Source organism: Cervus elaphus, chromosome 13 (genome assembly GCF_910594005.1).
Source record: "Cervus elaphus chromosome 13, mCerEla1.1, whole genome shotgun sequence".
Classification (NCBI taxonomy): Eukaryota; Metazoa; Chordata; class Mammalia; order Artiodactyla; family Cervidae; genus Cervus; species Cervus elaphus.
Genome location: NC_057827.1, coordinates 11,385,790 through 11,404,003, shown reverse-complemented (window position 1 = coordinate 11,404,003; position 18,214 = coordinate 11,385,790). Strand labels below are relative to the sequence as shown.

The window sequence follows — 18,214 nt, the reverse complement described above, 5'->3', positions numbered from 1 at the left end:
GGTACTATAACTTCACAGAGTTCTCTTTGTTCCTTTTAATTTTGAAAATTTCAATAAACATAAACTTAGAAAGGGTAAGAAAACGAGGATAAATGGAGCTTACAAAGCAAATTGTGTAGACCCAACGAAGGAAATTCCTTCCAAGTTTGTCCTTACTGGCAATGCCTGGACCTCAGTGAAGATTTCAGCTGAGTTCCAAATGATGAGTCTAAATTTCTGTGCCAGATTTTATTAAGGAACCCAGGATAGCATCTGTTCACTTTGAAAAGAATTTTGGCAATTCAGCAGTGTCTTAAAATTCTAAATGTATATTTTGATTAACACATTTTTATTGGCACATATAGTCATTTCCTTTTGGCTAACACTACTGTGAATGTGTGTCTTTCTGTAGCTGTGGTGCTCCCATTCAAGTTTCTGAGGTGAAGCTGCTTTCCTTTTCATCAGGGCAACTAACCGTTTTCCTCCCTGCTGAGGTGAAGGCCATAGGGACAGAGAAGGATCACGTCCTGCCTCTGCAGGAGCTGGCCATGAGGACTCTGCATCACACCTACCACACTTCTCTAAAAGGTACATGGGACCTCTCTTTTTTTTTCCCCCTACTTGTTATTCAGTGAGCTTAGGGATTGTGTTTTATGCTATTTTGATGTTCACTTTCAAAATTGTGGTAAAATGTACCTAACATAAGATTTACCATCTTTAAGTGCTCAGTTCAGTGGCATGAAGTACATTTGCCCAGTTGTGCAATGGGACTTTTTTTGTAAGAGAAAAGTTTTAATATTTTGTCAACACTGATCCCTTCAGCAACCCCTACAGACACAGAAAAGCATTCACTAGATATGGTGTTCAGTCAAAAGAACAGGTTACATGTTAAACTCTGTGGTTGAAGTTGAAAGAAATTGGTTTTGGGGAACACATATTTGGTAGAAGTGAGAAGACTGGCAGAGGTACTTTCTTCCATAATAAAAAATGTGCAAAGATCTTACCCCTAAAGCAAAGTTGGTACTTCTTCCAACATAGCAAGTTTTTGACTTGCACCCTCCTCACATCTGAGAAATTTATTTATGTAAAGGGTAATTAATTCCAGGACCCTTTGGCAGTATTACCACAGGATGCCAACTCTTGGTTTAGAAAGTCTTTGGTAGTGTATATATGTCTTGGGTGATGTGGAGTTGACCTGAGATGCTTTAAAAAAGCACTAGGCAACGTTAATGAGAAAATACATCTCAAGTGTTTTTAAAACTGCTAAGTGTTTTGTCCTTGCTTTTGCAAAAGAAGAAAAGTTCATATAAAAACATCTAACATTAACCTCCCAGGAATGTATTAAGTTGTTTTCAAAAACTGAACAGAAAACTGAAATTATTCACCTATGAACAAATTACATTTTTCAAAATGGTTATTGATAAGTCTGGACAGATACAGAAGATAGTAAGATAATTTGTATTTCCTTCCCAAAGATGATTCAGTGAATTTTAGATGTCACCTCATCATGACTATTTCTGTCCTGGTGTTCACTGTCAGTAGCAATCCAGGGTACATTTGTGCTCAGGATTGCCCAGACCACTAGGATATTTTGCTTTAAACATTTCTTTTGTGTGCTCAGACTAAACTAAGGAAAAAACATCCCATTTTTATTAATGACAGCTCACAGAAAGGAGACAGGGAATCATTATTTTTCATTTTCTTTGATTTCTTTGTTTCCGCTTTTCATTTTTTTCAGTAAATGTAATTTAGCTTGAAACATTCTAAATCCCCAGTAGATTTAGGAGGAACTTAATGAAAGTCTGTTTCAGTCTTCAGTTGCAGTCCGTTTTTATTCTTGTCTCTTACAGAAGTTTGCAGACCCTCTCTGGGTAAACCCAACAACCTTTTTGGTCTTTGTTCTTTTTTTTTTTCATTTATTTTTATTAGTTGGAGGCTAATTACTTTACAGTATTGTAGTGGTTTTTGTCATACGTTGACATGAATCAGCCATGGATTTACAATACTTGTAAATCCATGGTCTTTGTTCTTAAAGAATATTTGGCCTTACTCTTTCCTTGCTTCCACCTCAGAACAGCTCAGGTCGCTCTTAAAAGAATAGACTTAGGGTTTCTCTTAGTGTCTAAAGTATAAAAAAAAACCTTTCATTTCCAAATAATGCTATGTTTTCATTCAGTGCCTATCAGATAACAAAACTTTCCACATGGAGTACTTTTCACTAACCGAATTTGCTTGTTAACAGTGAGACGTATTATAAGAAGCCTAGTTCAGGATGTCTCCTTTTTTATTTGTGCATGGTTTTTCTCTTGTGTTCCAGATCTGGACGTCCTGTCTCCAGTCTCGTTGCCCAGAAGCCTCCTGGAGCTGCTGCACTGCCCCCTGGGACACTGTCACCGGTGCAGCGAGCCCATGTTTACGATCGTCTACCCCAAGCTCTTTCCCTTGAGAGAGACGCCAATGGCAGGGCTGCACCAGGGGTAATCATGCCTGTGGGCACCAGGGCGGGAGCGTGGGGAGGGTGGAGGACACACGTGAAAGTGCTGTCGAGTCAGCAGCTTGGAAGGGGCGTAGAGTGCTTCCTGCCATACAGCTAAATGAAACAAGTGCACATTTTCAGTATCATAAGAAAACTGGGTTTCCCTTTATTACATTTTTGGTCTTGTGAAGAATGGTTTTATTGTATATGTTATTTAGAGTAGCTCATTCTTTGGAGAAGTGTTTTCCTGCTGTTCCCCTATTCACAATAGTCTTCAGGCAATAAGGAGCGTAAGAACAAAATATTTGTTATATAATGGGTCCAGCCCAGCCCTTCTATTTAACTCACATTGCTAACTGAAAGTGTGTGGCTGAACATTGTGTGTGTGTTTCTGTTTTGAATTTCTAACACTTCCAAATGGCATTCTCTTGCCACTCTGTTTCTTGGCACAGTGCCTTGAATTTGCAAAGAATGTTAACTAAATAAAAAACTCCATACTGGTAGTTTAAAAAAGAATACCAGACAATTAAAAATAGGACATGAAATGAAAAATCCTCCATTAGCCCTGCCTCAGCTTATAGATTTTCTAAATTTAGAATCTTCTAAATTCGCATTTTTCAAAGTTGAAAAAAAAAGATGCTATAATACCTCACTTATCTTCAAATGAGGTATTTTGGGTTAGTACATTTTTCAGGAAAACTTGTTACCCCTATTCAGCCCCAGAAGCGTTTCCTTTATAATCATTTTTGTAGAATGAGAGCAAGCGTGGGCAGGGTACTGAACCTCTCAGAGCCTCAGAATGGAGCTGGAACAGCCTGCTGGGCAGGGCATCTGAGGATCAGCAGACGATGAAGGCAAACACCTGGCACATAATGGGTGCTCGGCAAATGGTAGTTACCTTTTCCATCTCTACCCACTCCTTTCCAAAACTGCATTTGTCTTTTTCTTACCTGAATAATCCTATGTTGCTATACTTTCAGTTCCCATTTCAACTTTCTGTATCTTTAGTTTCCTGCTTCTTTACCGTGCCTGCCTCCAGGAGCCCTCCTCCAAACCTTGCTAATCTCCTCCTTCTGATCAGAGGTGACCAGATCACCAAAACAGAGCTGAAAGGACAGAGTCAGAATTTGGGTGTTAACTACATGAGTAAAATTAACAAATGAAGTAGGCACATCTGTAAGAAGCAGTAGGGAATATATTGATCATGTCACCGGCCATGATTCTGACTCCTTCCCTGGGAGATCTTGGGCAAATTGACATAATCATTTCTGAGCTTCATCTTTTCATCAGTAAAATGAACTTAGTAATCATATCTATTTAATAAGGTCATTGTGAGGATTAAATGAGATTATTTTATATAAAGAGTGAGCCCAGGATGGTACCTGGCATGTAATACCTATTGAGTAACTGTTAACTATGATATCTTTTTGTAGCTCATAAACTTTCAAAAATTTATTTTGTGTATGTGTCTTTAGCAAATGATCTTTATATTAGTAAGATATCATTATAGGAAAATCTTAAATTCATTAAACTATAGGAAAATCCTCTGCATTGTTGTTGCACAATTTCCTATAGAGGACATTTCCTTATTAAAAATGTGAAAATGAAAACAATACAATATGGTAAGGATGCTCTGTTAGTAGCTGATGAAATTCTAAATACCTATTTAAAAGATAAATTTTCATTTCATCATGATAATTAATTTGTGAAAATAAAGTAGATCCTTCAAATGAAGTCATTTTTGTGTTATCTTTACATGAAATTTGGGAAACTTATTTGATAAGGATTTGCATATTCTATTTACTGCTACTTGTTTCTCTGCTTCAACCAGTATGAATAACTTATATTGCTTTAGAACATAAATATTATATTGTTAGTTTAGTAAAATGAGTGTATCAAATACATAGATCTTAGGCAATGCCCTTTTGTTAATCTGTGCCAGAAGTGCCTATGTTTATAGCAAAAACTGAAATACCAAGATACAAACATGGCTTTCTGTGGTGAGTTAATGCTAAGATTTGAATTTTAGAATTTGTATATTTCATTTGATCCACTGGACTTTGCTCCTTCCCATGTTGCTATGGAGATTGTATTAAAAGCTTCGACTTTAGTTCCTAACATAGTCTTTAAAGTACTTTCTTTTATAACTGAAAACCAAATACTTGAATCTGAATAGCTTATTGCTAAAAATAAATCAATATTTTTAATATCATAAATTCTGAAAGGTCTTGACAATATTATTTTTAATTTTTCTAATATATTCAGTTCAGTTTACATTGCTTGTCATAAAATAATTCAGCGTATCAGCCAATATCTAAATTAATGTGGACATTTGGCATCATTTTAAAGGAACATATTGAATATGCTTCTAAAATACCAAGTCTCATACAAGTATTAGTTCGAACCTAAGTTTAATACAGAGTCAAGTAAAAAGAAATCACAGTATTTTGCATAAACAGTAAATACCAAAATCTTCAAATATCTAGAGAGAGAATAATAGCTGGTATGTTCATAACTTTTGATCACAATAAGCATAGCAAGTTTTCATTCCCCCAAATTACTGTTCATTTATTGAAATGGAGAATGTCAACACAGAGAATTATTTATTACTAAAACATGTCTGGCTTTCCCCACATGTGTATGAACCTTATAAATTTTGTATTTTCCAATAGGAAATCCAGCTACTCAGCAGTTTTTCAAGGGTATTTTATTCATTTCCTACGGATGCCTCAACAGAACTGGCTGACAAGATCTGCTGTAAATGTTGTCTCAGAGATCTGAGGGCTAGAGGTCTGAAAGGATTGGTTCCTTCAGAGGGCTGTGATGGAAGGGTCTAAACTTTGTAGATAGCCATCATCTCCCTTCTATTCACATTGTCTTACTTTTATGTGAGTCTGTCTTGGTGTCCAAATGTCCCTTGTTTATAAGGACACCAGTGACATTGCATTAGGGCCCTCCCTAATGACCTCACCCTAACTTAACTCATTACACCAGCAATGACCCTGTTTCCAAATAAGATTACTGTTTTACTCTGCTAGGGTCACCATAACAAAATACCATAGGCTGACTTAAACAACAGAAATTCAGTCTCACACAGAGGCAGAAGTGTGAAATCAGGGTGTATATGGTTAGGTTGTGCTGAGGGCTCTCTTCCTAGTTTGAATTTAGCCATTTTCCTGCTGCCTCAATTGACAGAGAATATGATCACATACATGTACAAGGTCTCTGGTGTCTCTTCTTATAGGGGCACTAATCCTATCATCAGGACCCCACCATTATGAACTCATCTAAGCCTGATATCTCCAAAAGCCTCATCTCCAAATACCATCACACTGGAGATTAGGCCTTAAACATATAAATCAGTGGCAGGATGGGGGGACACAGTTCAGTCCATAGCAGTCACATTCTGGGGTTTTAGGGATTAAGACTTCAACATATGAATTTAGTGGGATACAATTCAATGCATAACAGTCTGTCCTCCAAAAATTCATGTCCTTCTCACAGGCATAATAAATTCATTCCATCCCAACACCCCCAAAATCCTAACCCATTCCAGCATCAACTCTTGAAATCAAAATCTAATCTTAAGTATCTAAATCAGGTATGAATAAAACTCAGGCATAACTCACCGTGGGACAGAACTCATCTGTGAATCTATAAAACCAGACTGGTTATCTTCTTTCAGTATATGGTGGCTGGAACAGGCATAAGATAGACATTTACATTACAGAAAGGAAAGGAGAAAAAGAGATCATGAGTTTCAGAAAAGTCCAAAACCTAGAAGGACAAATTCCATTAGATTTTAATACTTGAGAATAATGCTCTGGTTAGACGCTCTGTCCTTTAGACCCTCTGGTGTAGTGGCCTCACCTCTTGAGAGCCCTGAGTGAGGGCCCTGCTCTCTAAAACCAAGGAAGCTACCCCACCCTTTGGAATTCCCAGGGTTATTCTTCCCTTTACTTGAAAGCTTGTTTCCTGCCTGTGGAATCCCAGAAGTGTGACAGCATTTCTTTACCCTGTTGCATCTCTGTCCCCTCCAAGCTATCAGTATTTCTGCTGAAATCGTTGACCAGATCCACAAGTCTCATGCCTCATCTTTTCAAGGTTGTCTAGCTAAACCCTTGGTGTGCTCTCCAGAACATGCTTTCTCATTTTTTTGCAGACAGCCTGGGGACTTCCCAAATCTTCAAGTTCTGATTCTTTTTTGCTGAACAGCTCCCTCAATCTATCTTCCTCCTCTTACCTTTTACTGTAAGCAGCAAAGAGAAACCAGGCCATGCCTTCAGGACTTTGCTTAGAAATCTCCTCAGCTAAATATAGGCGTACCTCATCTTTTCGTGTTTCATTTTATTGCACTTCACAGATAGTGCAGTTTTTACAAATTGAAGGTTTGTGTCAACCCTGCATCAAAAAAGCCTGTTGGTTCCATTTCTCTAACAGCATTTGCTCACTTCCTGTCTTTGTGTCACATTTGGTAATTCTCACTTGGAACTTTTTCATTATTTTTATACTTGTGATAGTGGGTCTGTGATCAGTGATCTTTGATGTTACTCCTACTACTCACTGAAGGCTCGGATGATGGTTAGCATTTTTCTGCAATACTTTTAAATTAAGGTATACACATTAGTTTTTAAAAACATAATGGTTTTGCATACTTTTGACTATATTATAGTGTAACTATAACTTTTATATACACTGGTAAACCAAACAGTTTGTGTAACTTGCTTTATGACTCTCTTTGCTTTATTGTGGTGGTTTGGAACTGAACCTGCAATGTATCTGAGGTGTGCCTGTATCCAAGCTGATCACTTACAAGTTCTGTTTTCCATCCAGCATAACACAATTCAGTTGAGTCCTCTGTGCTTTCTAATAATGATGATCTTTCTTTCATTTTCAATAGCACATTTCTCATTTTTGTCTAATACCTCGTATTTGCAGCAACATCCTGTTCATGACAATATATGTGTTGTCTAAGACAGTAGAAGCTTTTGCTATAGCCTACATTTCATAGGATTTTTCCAGGCAAGAAGACTGGAGTGGGTTGCCATTTCCTTCTCTAGGGGATCTTCCCAACTCAGGGATTGAACGCATGTCTCCTACATCTCCTGCTTGGCAGGCAGTTTTTTATGACTGAGCCACCTGGGAAGCCCCTTTTCTGTAGTTTTCCTCTTTCATTTGTAAGCCCTCACCTGATATTCTTTAATATCTATATTTCTACCAATAGTCTCCACAAGGCAAAACTCTTCTAGCCTCTACTGCTTAATTTCGAAGTCACATCTAGATTTTTAAATGTTTGTTACAGCCGCTTCCCTTACTGAATTTGTATTCAGTTAGCAGTCTTCAGAGAAACAGAATGTGTATCTATATCTGTAAATAATAAATATAGGCAGAGATTGATTGCTTTTAAGGAATTGGCTCACGTGATTTGGGAGCTGGCAAGTCCAAAACCACAGGGCAGGCTGGCAATTCAGGAAAGAGTTGATGCTGCAACCTTGAGTCTGAATGTCACAGGGCAGCAGGCTAGAAACTCAGGTAGGGTTTCTATGTAGCTGTCTTCAGGAAAAGTCCTTGTGCTTCTTTGCTCTCAAACTGATCGGATGAGGTCCACCTACACTATGGAGCATTATCTGCTTTACTTAAAGTCTACTCATTTAAATGTCAAAAAGCACTTCCCTGGTGGCTCAGTAAAGAATCCACCTGCAATGCCTGGGTCAGGAAGATCCCATGGAGGAGGGTAGGGCAACCCACTCCAGTATTCTTGCCTGGAGAATCCCCATGGACAGAGGAACCTGGCAGGCTCCTCATAGGAACCTAGGGCTCCCCCATAGGCCTCCTCCTCTTACGTGTCCATAGGGTCACAAAGAGTCGGACACGACTGAGCAGCTAAGCTGCAGCTGCTGCTACGTCTGAAAAATACCTTCACAGCAACATCTAGACTGGTGTTTGACCAAATAACTGGGTCAAGTCAAGTCAAGTTGACAAAATTCACCACCATACACATTCAAAAGGTCTCAGTTAAATCACCAGAATGCTTTGAGACAGAAACTGCCCAGAATCCCAGTGTTCCTTTCCATATCACTCGATTAAATCTGGTCCATAACAGATACTAACAGTGCATGCTTTGGTGTTGGTGTGGTGACATGTGATATCTCTGCTCTTGTACAGTAAACCCCTGGAGCTGGAATGAAAGAATTCATAAGCATTAGGGGGTCAGGAGACCCAGTTGGAAGTTGAGCTATGTTACTTAGTTCTGTAAGATAGGTACTATTATTAGGAGAATCATGCCTTCTATATGGTTCAACCTAATATAATCCCCATGTTATGGGGGTAGGAGGGTGTGGAACTGGGTCTCAGGAACGTTAGAACCTGGGCCAAACCTGGGCCAAGACCTCACAGCACAGCTGGGATTTGATCCATTTAGCAGTCTGGCTTCAAATCTGTGATTTAGACACTATGCTGTAACTATTAATAGCTACTGGATAAATCACGGCATATGGAGAAATTTTGAAATAGTACTCATAAAATGAAAATAAGCTCTAATATTCTGCACAAGATACTTCTGAAAAATATATGTGTGTATACATACATGTGTGTATGTGTGCACTAAGAAATCCTGCAGGATGTAAGTCTAATTGTAAACTGTGATCACCTTGAAAGGGAAGATTGTAAGGTTATGGAGTAGTCAGGTGGGGACTTTAATTTTCAATTCTGTATACTATAGAAACATTTGAATATTTTCAGTAAGGATATGTTTTTATAAATATACAAAAAATAATAAAAAGTAGTATATAGCTAAAGTGAAAAGAAAGTGAGAGTTGCTCAGTTGTTTCCGACTCTTTGCGGCCCCATGGACAATACAGTCCATGGAATTCTCCAGGACAGAATACTGGAGTGGGTAGCCTTTCCCTTCTCCAGGGGATCTTCCCAGCCCAGGGATTGAACTCAGGTCTCCTGCATTGTAGGTGGATTCTTTACCAGCTGAGCCACAAGAGAAACCCAGAATATAGCTAAAGGGACTTAAAAAAACCTTTTGCTTGAAACTTTATAAGGTTAAGAAAGAAAAAGAAAGATTCTGGTAGCAATTTTTAAGTTTAGTTAAAAATGTTTTTACACAGGTTACATAATGATACCCAATTTTTGTCAGCCATGGATATATATATAAATACATACAAGTGTGTGTGTATATGTATATATATGTGTATGTATATATGTGTATATATACATATATATGTATATGTATATGTAGTTTAAATTGTTTGAATATGTAGGAAAAGTCTTGATGGCTCACCAAAGCAGTGGTTTTCTTTGAGTAGTGTTGAATTTTTGCAACAAATTGGTGTTGCTTTAAAAGTTAAAAATGATGTTTAATTATTAAAACTTTAGCTGACCAATGGTTTCTTTTTTACTTATTTATTTATTTGCAGGGGAAACAAAATAAATTTATTCAAGTCATACATTATCATCAAAACGAAATTAGGAAAAAGAAGTCTGCAAAAGGAAGTGTATCAGATGGAAGTACTGCCACTGGAAATGACAACTCTTAAAATACTATTTTAGGTTAAAGTAGAATATCTCTTAGTTGACTTCTTAACTGAGGATCCAGATTCCTGATGCTTCCTATTCCTTTTTTTTAAATCAGGATAAGGGCATTTAACATGAAATCTACCTTCTTAGCAAATGTTTCAGTGTACTGTACAGTATTAACTGTAGGTACTGTACTATACAGAAGCTCTCTAGAACTTACTCATTCTGCATAACTGAAACTGCACCCATTGAATACAACTCCTGCTTCTCCCTCCCGCAGTCCCTGGGAATTCACCATTCTGCTTCTGAGTTTGACCATTTTAGATGTCTCATGTAAGTGGAATCATGCAGTATTTGTCCTGCAACAGGCTTATTTCCCCTACCATATTATCTTCCAGGTTCATCCATGTTGTTTCAAAGAGCAGGACTTCCTTTTTTAAGGCTAACTAATATGCTAGTGTGTGTGTGTGTGTGTGTGTGTGTGTGTGTGTGTGTGTGTATGTCTTAGTTGCTCAGTCATGTCCAACTCTTTGAAACCCCATGGACTGTAGCCAGGCTCCTCTGTCCATGGGGGAATTCTCTAGGCAAGAATACTGGAGTGGATTGCCATGCCCTCCTCCAGGGGATCTTCCCAACCCAGGGATTGAACCCAGGTCTCCTGCATTGCAGGCAGATTCTTTACCATTTGAGCCACTTGGGAAGCACTCTATTGTATGTGCATTCCATATTTTCTTTATCCATTCATCAGTTGATAGACATTTAGGTTGTTTCCATATTTTGGATATTGTGAACATGGGAGTGCAGATATTTCTTTGAGACCCTGATTTTAAATCTTTTGGCTATATACTCAGAGGTAGGGTTGCGGGATCTGGTCATTCTATTTTTAATTTTTTGAGAAACTGTATTCTATAGCGACTGCAGCATTTTACATTCTCCCCAACATGTATAAGGATTCCTCTTTCTCTCCGTCCTTGCCAACACTAATTTTTTGTCTGTTTTGTTTGTTTTTAGAGTGGCCATCCTGACCGGCATGAGGGGATGTCTCTCTCTGGTTTTGATCTGTGTTTCCCTATAATCCGCGATGCTGAGAACCTTCTCATGTACTTGTTGGCCACCTCTGTGTCTTCTTGGGGAAAATGTCTGTTTTTAAATCAGATTGAGTTTTTTTGCTATTGAGTTATAGGAGTTCCTGATATATTTTAGATATCAGTCCATGGTTAAATACAGAGTTTGCAAATATTGTCTCCATTCTGTAGGTTGCATTTTCCTTTTGCTGGTTGTTTACTTTGCTGCTTGGAAGCTTTTTAGTTTGATGTAGTCCCTCTTGCCTATTTCTGTTGCTTGTACTTTTGGTGTCATAGCAAAGACCAATGTCAAGGGGCCTTTCCACTGTTTTCTTCTAGAGGTTTTTCAGTTACAGGCCTTATGCTTAGGTTTTTAATTCATTTTGAATTAATTCATTTTAATTCATTTTGAATTCATTTTGTGTATGCTGTAGGATAAGGGTCCACTTTGATCCTTCTGCATGTAGATATCCAGTTTTCCCATGCTGTTTTTCGAAGAGACTGTCCTTTTCCCATTGTATATTGTCGGCTTCCTTGAGGAAGATCAGTTGACTGCCTATGTGTGGGTTTATTTCCAGGCTCTCTATTCTGTTCCATTGGTCTATACATCTGTCTTTATACCAGTATCATACTATTTTGATTACCGTAGAATATTTTGAAATCAAGAAGTATGATGCCTTCAGTTTTGGTTTTTTTTTCTCAAGATTTGTTTAATATTCAGATCTTTTGTGGGACAATATGAATTTTAGGATTCTTTTTTCTATTTCCACTATTAAAAAGCCATTGGAGTTATTTCCAAATCGCTCAGAATAATGGATCCACTCAGTTATTAATCTGTCCAGTCAGTCAGCAGACATGCTGTGAGCATCTGCTGTGAGCTGGACACTGTGGTGGTGAGGATGCCATGCCTTCAGATGGCTGCTTTCAAGCTCAGATTTACAGAACTTGGTTCTTTTAGGAGTTCTCCCTGGTCTTTTAAGCCCGAGTGATTACATGAGAGAACCATATGTCTGGGTAACTGTTGTTCCTAGGGTAGGGACCCATTTGTTAGAGAGAGTGCAGGACTTTGTCCGTTTGGACAACTTAATACTCCTTTTTCCCACTTATTAGTAGTTTATTTTTAAATAGTATCTTCTATCTAATTCTTATATGATCAAATGACTTGTCACTTATGAAATATTTCATATTGCCTTGCCCTTGCTTTTTGTGGGTATTACTTTACAACAGTAATGCTGACATTATTTTCTTACTTATGTTTGGATTCTTTTTTCCTTTCAGCAAAAGCGTATTTGTTGGCACCCTCTTTTTTTTTTAATTGAAGGATACTTGCTTTACAGAATTTTGCTGTTTTCTGTAAAACCTCAACATGAATCAGCCATAGGTATACATATATCCCCTCCCTTTTGAACCTTCCTCCCTATCCCATCCCTGTAGGTTGATCCAGAGCCCCTGTTTGAGTTTCCTGAGCCATACAGCAAATTCCCCCTGACTATCTATTTTACATATGGTTATTTAAGTTTGCATGTTACTCTTTCCATATATCTCACCCTCTCCTCCCCTCTCCCCATGTCCATAAGTCTGTTCTCTATGTCTGTTTCTCCATTGCTGCCCTGTAAATAAATTCTTCAGTACCATTTTTCTAGATTCCATATATCTGTGTTAGAATACGGTATTTATCTTTCTCTTTCTGACTTACTTCACTCTGTACAATAGGTTCTAGGTTCATCCACCTCATTAGAACTGACTAAAATGTGTTCCTTTTTATGGCTGAGTAATATTCCATTGCGTATATGTACAACAACTTGCTTATCCATTCATCTGTTGATGGATATCTAGGTTGATACAGTCACTATGGAAGACGGTATGGAGATTCCTTTAAAAACTAGGAATAAAACCACCATATGGCCCAGCAATCCCACTCCTAGGCATATACCCTGAGGAAACCAAAACTGAAAAAGACATATGTATCCCATTGTTCACTGCAGAACTATTTACAATAGCTAGAACCTAGATGTTGGCACTGTCTTAAGGTGACTTATGGAATTTTGCATGGGTCAAATATTCTTCAAGAGATTTAAGTAAATTGTTCTTAACTGTTCTTTCCTCATTGTGTCACTCAGCACTTCCATACTGACCATCTGCTATGTGCAAAACTCTGTGCTAAGTACTAGGGGTTCAGCTGTGATTAAGCCACCTGGTACTTGTTTTCCAACACATATCTCACTCCTAAAGGTCTAAAGCATGACAGATCTAGTAGAGAAACTATATATTTAAGTCTCAGGTTCTGCACACAGAATCTTCTCATGTCATTTTTAACATAAATGTAACAAGAAATAGAATATGTTATTAGATGATTCTCCTATAATCCTCTTATATGTTAATATGTTCACAGGCTTGGGATTTCATCTGATCAGTTCTGTCTAATATTTTTCTTCTGGCTTGAATTTCTGTATGAGTCAAGGATATGTTTTTTGTTTCTAATCAGAAAGAGATTTATAAAGGAAACACCACATTTCTTATGATTTTGTTGGGCTCCAATATGTGCAACAACATTGTAATTTTTTTCCCTTAAGAATAGTGGTAGTTCTGTATTTTAAAACTGAGCTGAAATGCTCTTCCTTCTGCCTTGCCTATAAATATGCTCAGAGACACTAAAGCAGCAAATGTCATGTCTGATGTTCTTTGTAGAATTTATCAGCATCTTTCTCCTAATTGTAGAGTTTACTGCATAGCTAAAAGTTTTTTCCCTGAAACTGTCATGTCCCTGGTGCCACAGTTCAGTAATTTTTTAAAGGACCTAACCAACACAAATGCATTATTAGGCAGTAGACCTATTGATGTACTTGTAACAACACATCGTTAATGAAACAAGCAGTTAAAATACACTCTAAGATGAGTCTCCCAAAAGTAAATAAGTATACCTATTATTCAGCCATTAAAAAGAATTAAGTAATGCCATTTTCAGCAACATGGATGGACCTAGAGATTGTCATACTGAGAGAAGTAAATCAGAGAAAGAGAAATACCATACACTATCCCTTACATATGAAATATCTAAAATGAAATAATACAAATGAACTTATTTACAAAGCAGAAACAAACTCACAGACCTGGAGATGAATTTCTGATTCGTTCTAAGGGAAGGAATAGTTAGGAAGTTTGGGGGTGATATTTACACACTGCTAGAGGAGGGGGGAGCCTGGTGGGCTGACGTCTGTGGGGTCGCACAGAGTCGGACACGACTGAAGTGACTTAGCAGCAGCAGTCGCAGAGTTAAAATGGATAATCAAAACGACCTTACTGTATAGCACAGGGAACTCTGCTCAGTATTGTATGGCACCCTAAATGAGAAAAGAATCTGAAAAAGAATAGATTACACACACATGTATAACTTTGCTGTATCCCTGAAACTGGCACAGTGATGTTAATCAACTATACTCTGATGTAAAATAAAACGCTTTTTTAAAAGTAAATAACTGCACAGTCTTAGAATTTCTGTAAAGCACAAAAATAACACCTCCAGATTGCCCGCCATACCCTGTTGAGCATCATAAGGAATTAATAATAATCCAGTGGGCATTATGCTTCGGTGAATTGCAATCTCACATATATTTATGAAATTGGATTCTTTTGCTTAGAAACTTTATTTGTAATTGTGGTGTGAAGTATATCACTTCTATGAATGATTTTTCACTTAATATAATTATCTTTTTCAAAAGCAGGAAGAAATAGCTGATCCTCAAAAATGAACTTGCCTTTTAAGATCATTTTGTGCCAAAGTTCCTTATTTATGCAGCTATCCACATTCTGATGTAGCAAATTATCTGAATTAGGGTTCTAACCAACTTTACTTTTTTTAAAATTAAGGTAATACAAAGTATATAATAACTTAAAATTCACATAGCATACAGAATTGTATTTATAAATCAGTTTGTAGAGAATTGACATCTTCATTATTTCTGAATCTTTCAGTGAATGAACATAGTATGTCTTTCCATTTATTTAGATATTCTCTTATTTCTTTCATCAGCATTTAATAATTTTAGGCACCTTTAAATGTTTTAAGATTATACCCAAGTATTTCACTTTCTTCATGTGGTTATAAATGATATTATATTTTAAATTTTTAATTTCCATTATTCATTGTTAGTATATGGAAAGGTGATTGATTTTTATATTTTGATCTTACGTACTTAAAACCTTGTTGACCTTGCTTAAGAGTCAAGCAGTATTTTTGATAGATTCTTGGCATTTTCTGTGTAGACATGTCATTTGAAAGTAGAAATAGTTTTTATTTCTTCCCTTTCAATCTGTATGCCTTTTAAAAATTTTTCTTGCTTTATTGCAGTGACTGAAACTTCCCATATGTACTGTATTGACTAAGGTGGTGAAAATGGACAGCACTGTAAAGTATGATATAAGCAGTGTTGTTCAGTCATTAAGTGGTATCTGACTCTTGGCAACCGCGTGGACTGTAGCAACCAAAGTGACAATATACAGCTTTGACATACTCCTCCAATTTGGAACCATCTGTTGTTGCATGTCCAGTTCTGTTACTTCTTGACCTGCATACAGATTTCTCAGGAGGCAGGTAAGGTGGACTGGTATTCCCATCTCTTGAAGAATTTACACAGTTGGTTGTGATCTATATAGCCAAAAGCTTTAGCATAATCAATGAAGCAGAAGTAGATTTTTTCTGGAATTCTCTTGCTTTTTCTATGATCCAGTAGATGTTGACAATTTGTTCTCTGCTTCCTCTGCCTTTTCTAAATCCAGCTTGAACATCTGGGAGTTCTCAGTTCACGTACTTTTGAAGCATGGCTTGGGAGAATTTTGAGCATTGCTTTGCTAGCGTGTGAGATGAATGCAATTGTGTGGTAGTTTGAGCATTCTTTGGCATTGCCTTTCTTTGGGATTGGAATGAAAACTGACCTTTTCCAGTTCTGTGGCCACTGCCGAGTTTTCCAAATTTGCTGGCATATTGAGTGTAGCACTTTCACAGCATCATCTTTTAGGACGTGAAATAGCTCAGCTGGAATTCCATCAACTCCACTAGCTTTGTTCATAGTGATGCTTTCTAAGGCCCACTTGATCTCACATTCCAGGATTTCTGGTTCTAGGTGAGTGAAAACACCATCGCGATTATCTGGGTCATGATATAGTTTTTCTGTGTGTTCTTGCCACTTCTTTTTAATATCTTCTGCTTCTGTTAGGTCGCTACCATTTCTGTCCTTTACCTGAGCCCATCTTTGCATGAAATGTTCCCTTAGTATCTCTAATTTTCTTGAAGAGATATCTGTCTTTCCCATTCTGTTGTTTTCCTCTATTTCTTTGCTTGATCACTTAGAAAGGCATTTTTATCCCTCCTTGCTCTTCTTTGGAACTATGCATTCAGATGGATATATCTTTCCTCTTCTCCTTTGCCTTTTGCTCCTCTTTTCTCAGCTATTCGTAAGGCCTCCTCAGACAGTCATTTTGCCTGTTTGCGTTTCTTTTCTTGGGGATGGTGTTGATCACCACCTCCTGTATAATGTTATGAACTTCCATCCACAGTTCTTCAGGCACTCAGTCTATCAGATCTAATCCCTAGAATCTATTTGTCACTTCTACTGTATAATTATAAAGGATTTGATTTAGGTCATACCTGAATGGTCTAGTGGTTTTCCCTTCTTTCTTCAATTTAAATCTGAATTTTGCAATAAAGAGTTTATGATCTGAGGCATGGTCAGCCTCTGGTCTTCTTTTTGCTGACTGTATAGAGCTTCTCCATCTTCAAATGCAAAGAATATAATCAGTCTGATTTCAGTATTAACCATCTGCTGATATCCATGTGTAGAGTTGTCTCTTGTGTTGTTGGAAGAGGGTGTTTCCTATGACCAGTGCGTTCTCTTGGCAAAACTGGTAGCCTTTGCCCTGCTTCATTTTGTACTTCAAGGCCAAACTTGCCTGTTACTCCAGGTATCTCTTGACTTCTGCTTTTGCGTTCCAGTCCCCTGTGATGAAAAGGATATCTTTTTTTGGTGTTAGTTTATTAAAATGGCATCATCTGCATAGCTGAAGTTGTTGATATTTCTCCTGGCAATCTTAAACAAACAGCTTGTGAGTCATCTAGGCCCTCATTTTGCATGATTTACTCTGCATAGCAGTTAAATAAGCAGGGTGACAATATACAGCCTTGTCATATTCTTTTCCCAACTTTGAACCATTCCATTGTTCCATGTCCAGGTCTAACTGTTGCTGCCTGACATGCATACAGGTTTATCAGGAGATAGGTAAGGTGATCTGATATTCCCATATCCTTGAGAATTTTCCGTAGTTCGTTGTGGTCCACACAGTCCAAAGGCTTTCACATAGTCAGTGAAGCAGAAGTAGATGTTTTCCTGGAATTCCCTTGCTTTTTCTATGATCCAGCAGATGTTGGCAATTTGATCTCTTTGGTTCCTCTGTCTTTTCTAAATTCAGCTTGTACATCTGATGTAAGCAGTAGGTTTTATCAAATATGTATCAAAATGAGATGGATTACCTCTCTTCCTGGTTTGCTGAGTTTTTATCATGAATGGATGTTGTGTTTGGTCAAATACTTTTTGCGTCTATTGATATTATACTGATTTTTCTTTGTTAACCAGTTGGTGAATTATTGGATGACACTGATTTTCAAGTATTGAACCAGCTTTACATACCCAGAATACCTCCCACTTAATTATGGTGTATAGTTTTTTCTGTGCATTTCTGTATTTAATTTGTTAATGCTTTCTTGAGAATTTTTTTTATCTCTGTTTATGAGAGCTATTGGTCTCTAGTTTTCTGGTTTTGTACTTTGTCTGGTTTTAGAGTCTGAATAATGCTGGCCACATAAAATGAGCTGGAAAGTGTTCCTCCTCTCTTATTTTTCTGAAAGAGATAGTATAAAAATTCCTCTCAGTTCTTTAAGTGATTGATAGACTTCTCCAATGAAACCATTTGGGCCTGGAAATTTCTCCTAAATTACAGATTCAGTTTATTTAATAGTCACACAGTTACTCGCATTGGCTATTTTTTTTTTTTTTTCCCACATTGGCTATTTTATCTTGGTTGTGTTTTGATAGTTCGTAGTTTTCAAGGGGCTCATCTGTTCTCAGTTTGTGAATTTGTGTGTGAAGTTGTTCACTTGTATCTTTTTAATGGCTGCAGG

At 37.4% G+C, this 18,214-nt stretch overlaps 1 protein-coding gene across 2 annotated transcripts in view; it reads left to right on the top strand.

Annotated features, from left to right (window-relative positions):
- The window catches only part of LRRC28 (leucine rich repeat containing 28), a 197,904-nt gene that overhangs the window by 154,431 nt on the left and 25,259 nt on the right, over window positions 1-18,214 (top strand). For both annotated transcript variants that reach the window (XM_043921649.1, XM_043921648.1), the window contains 2 exons: window positions 392-567; window positions 2,297-2,456. In XM_043921649.1, the coding sequence (XP_043777584.1) occupies window positions 392-567; window positions 2,297-2,456 (336 nt within the window). The remainder of the gene's footprint in view (window positions 1-391; window positions 568-2,296; window positions 2,457-18,214) is intronic.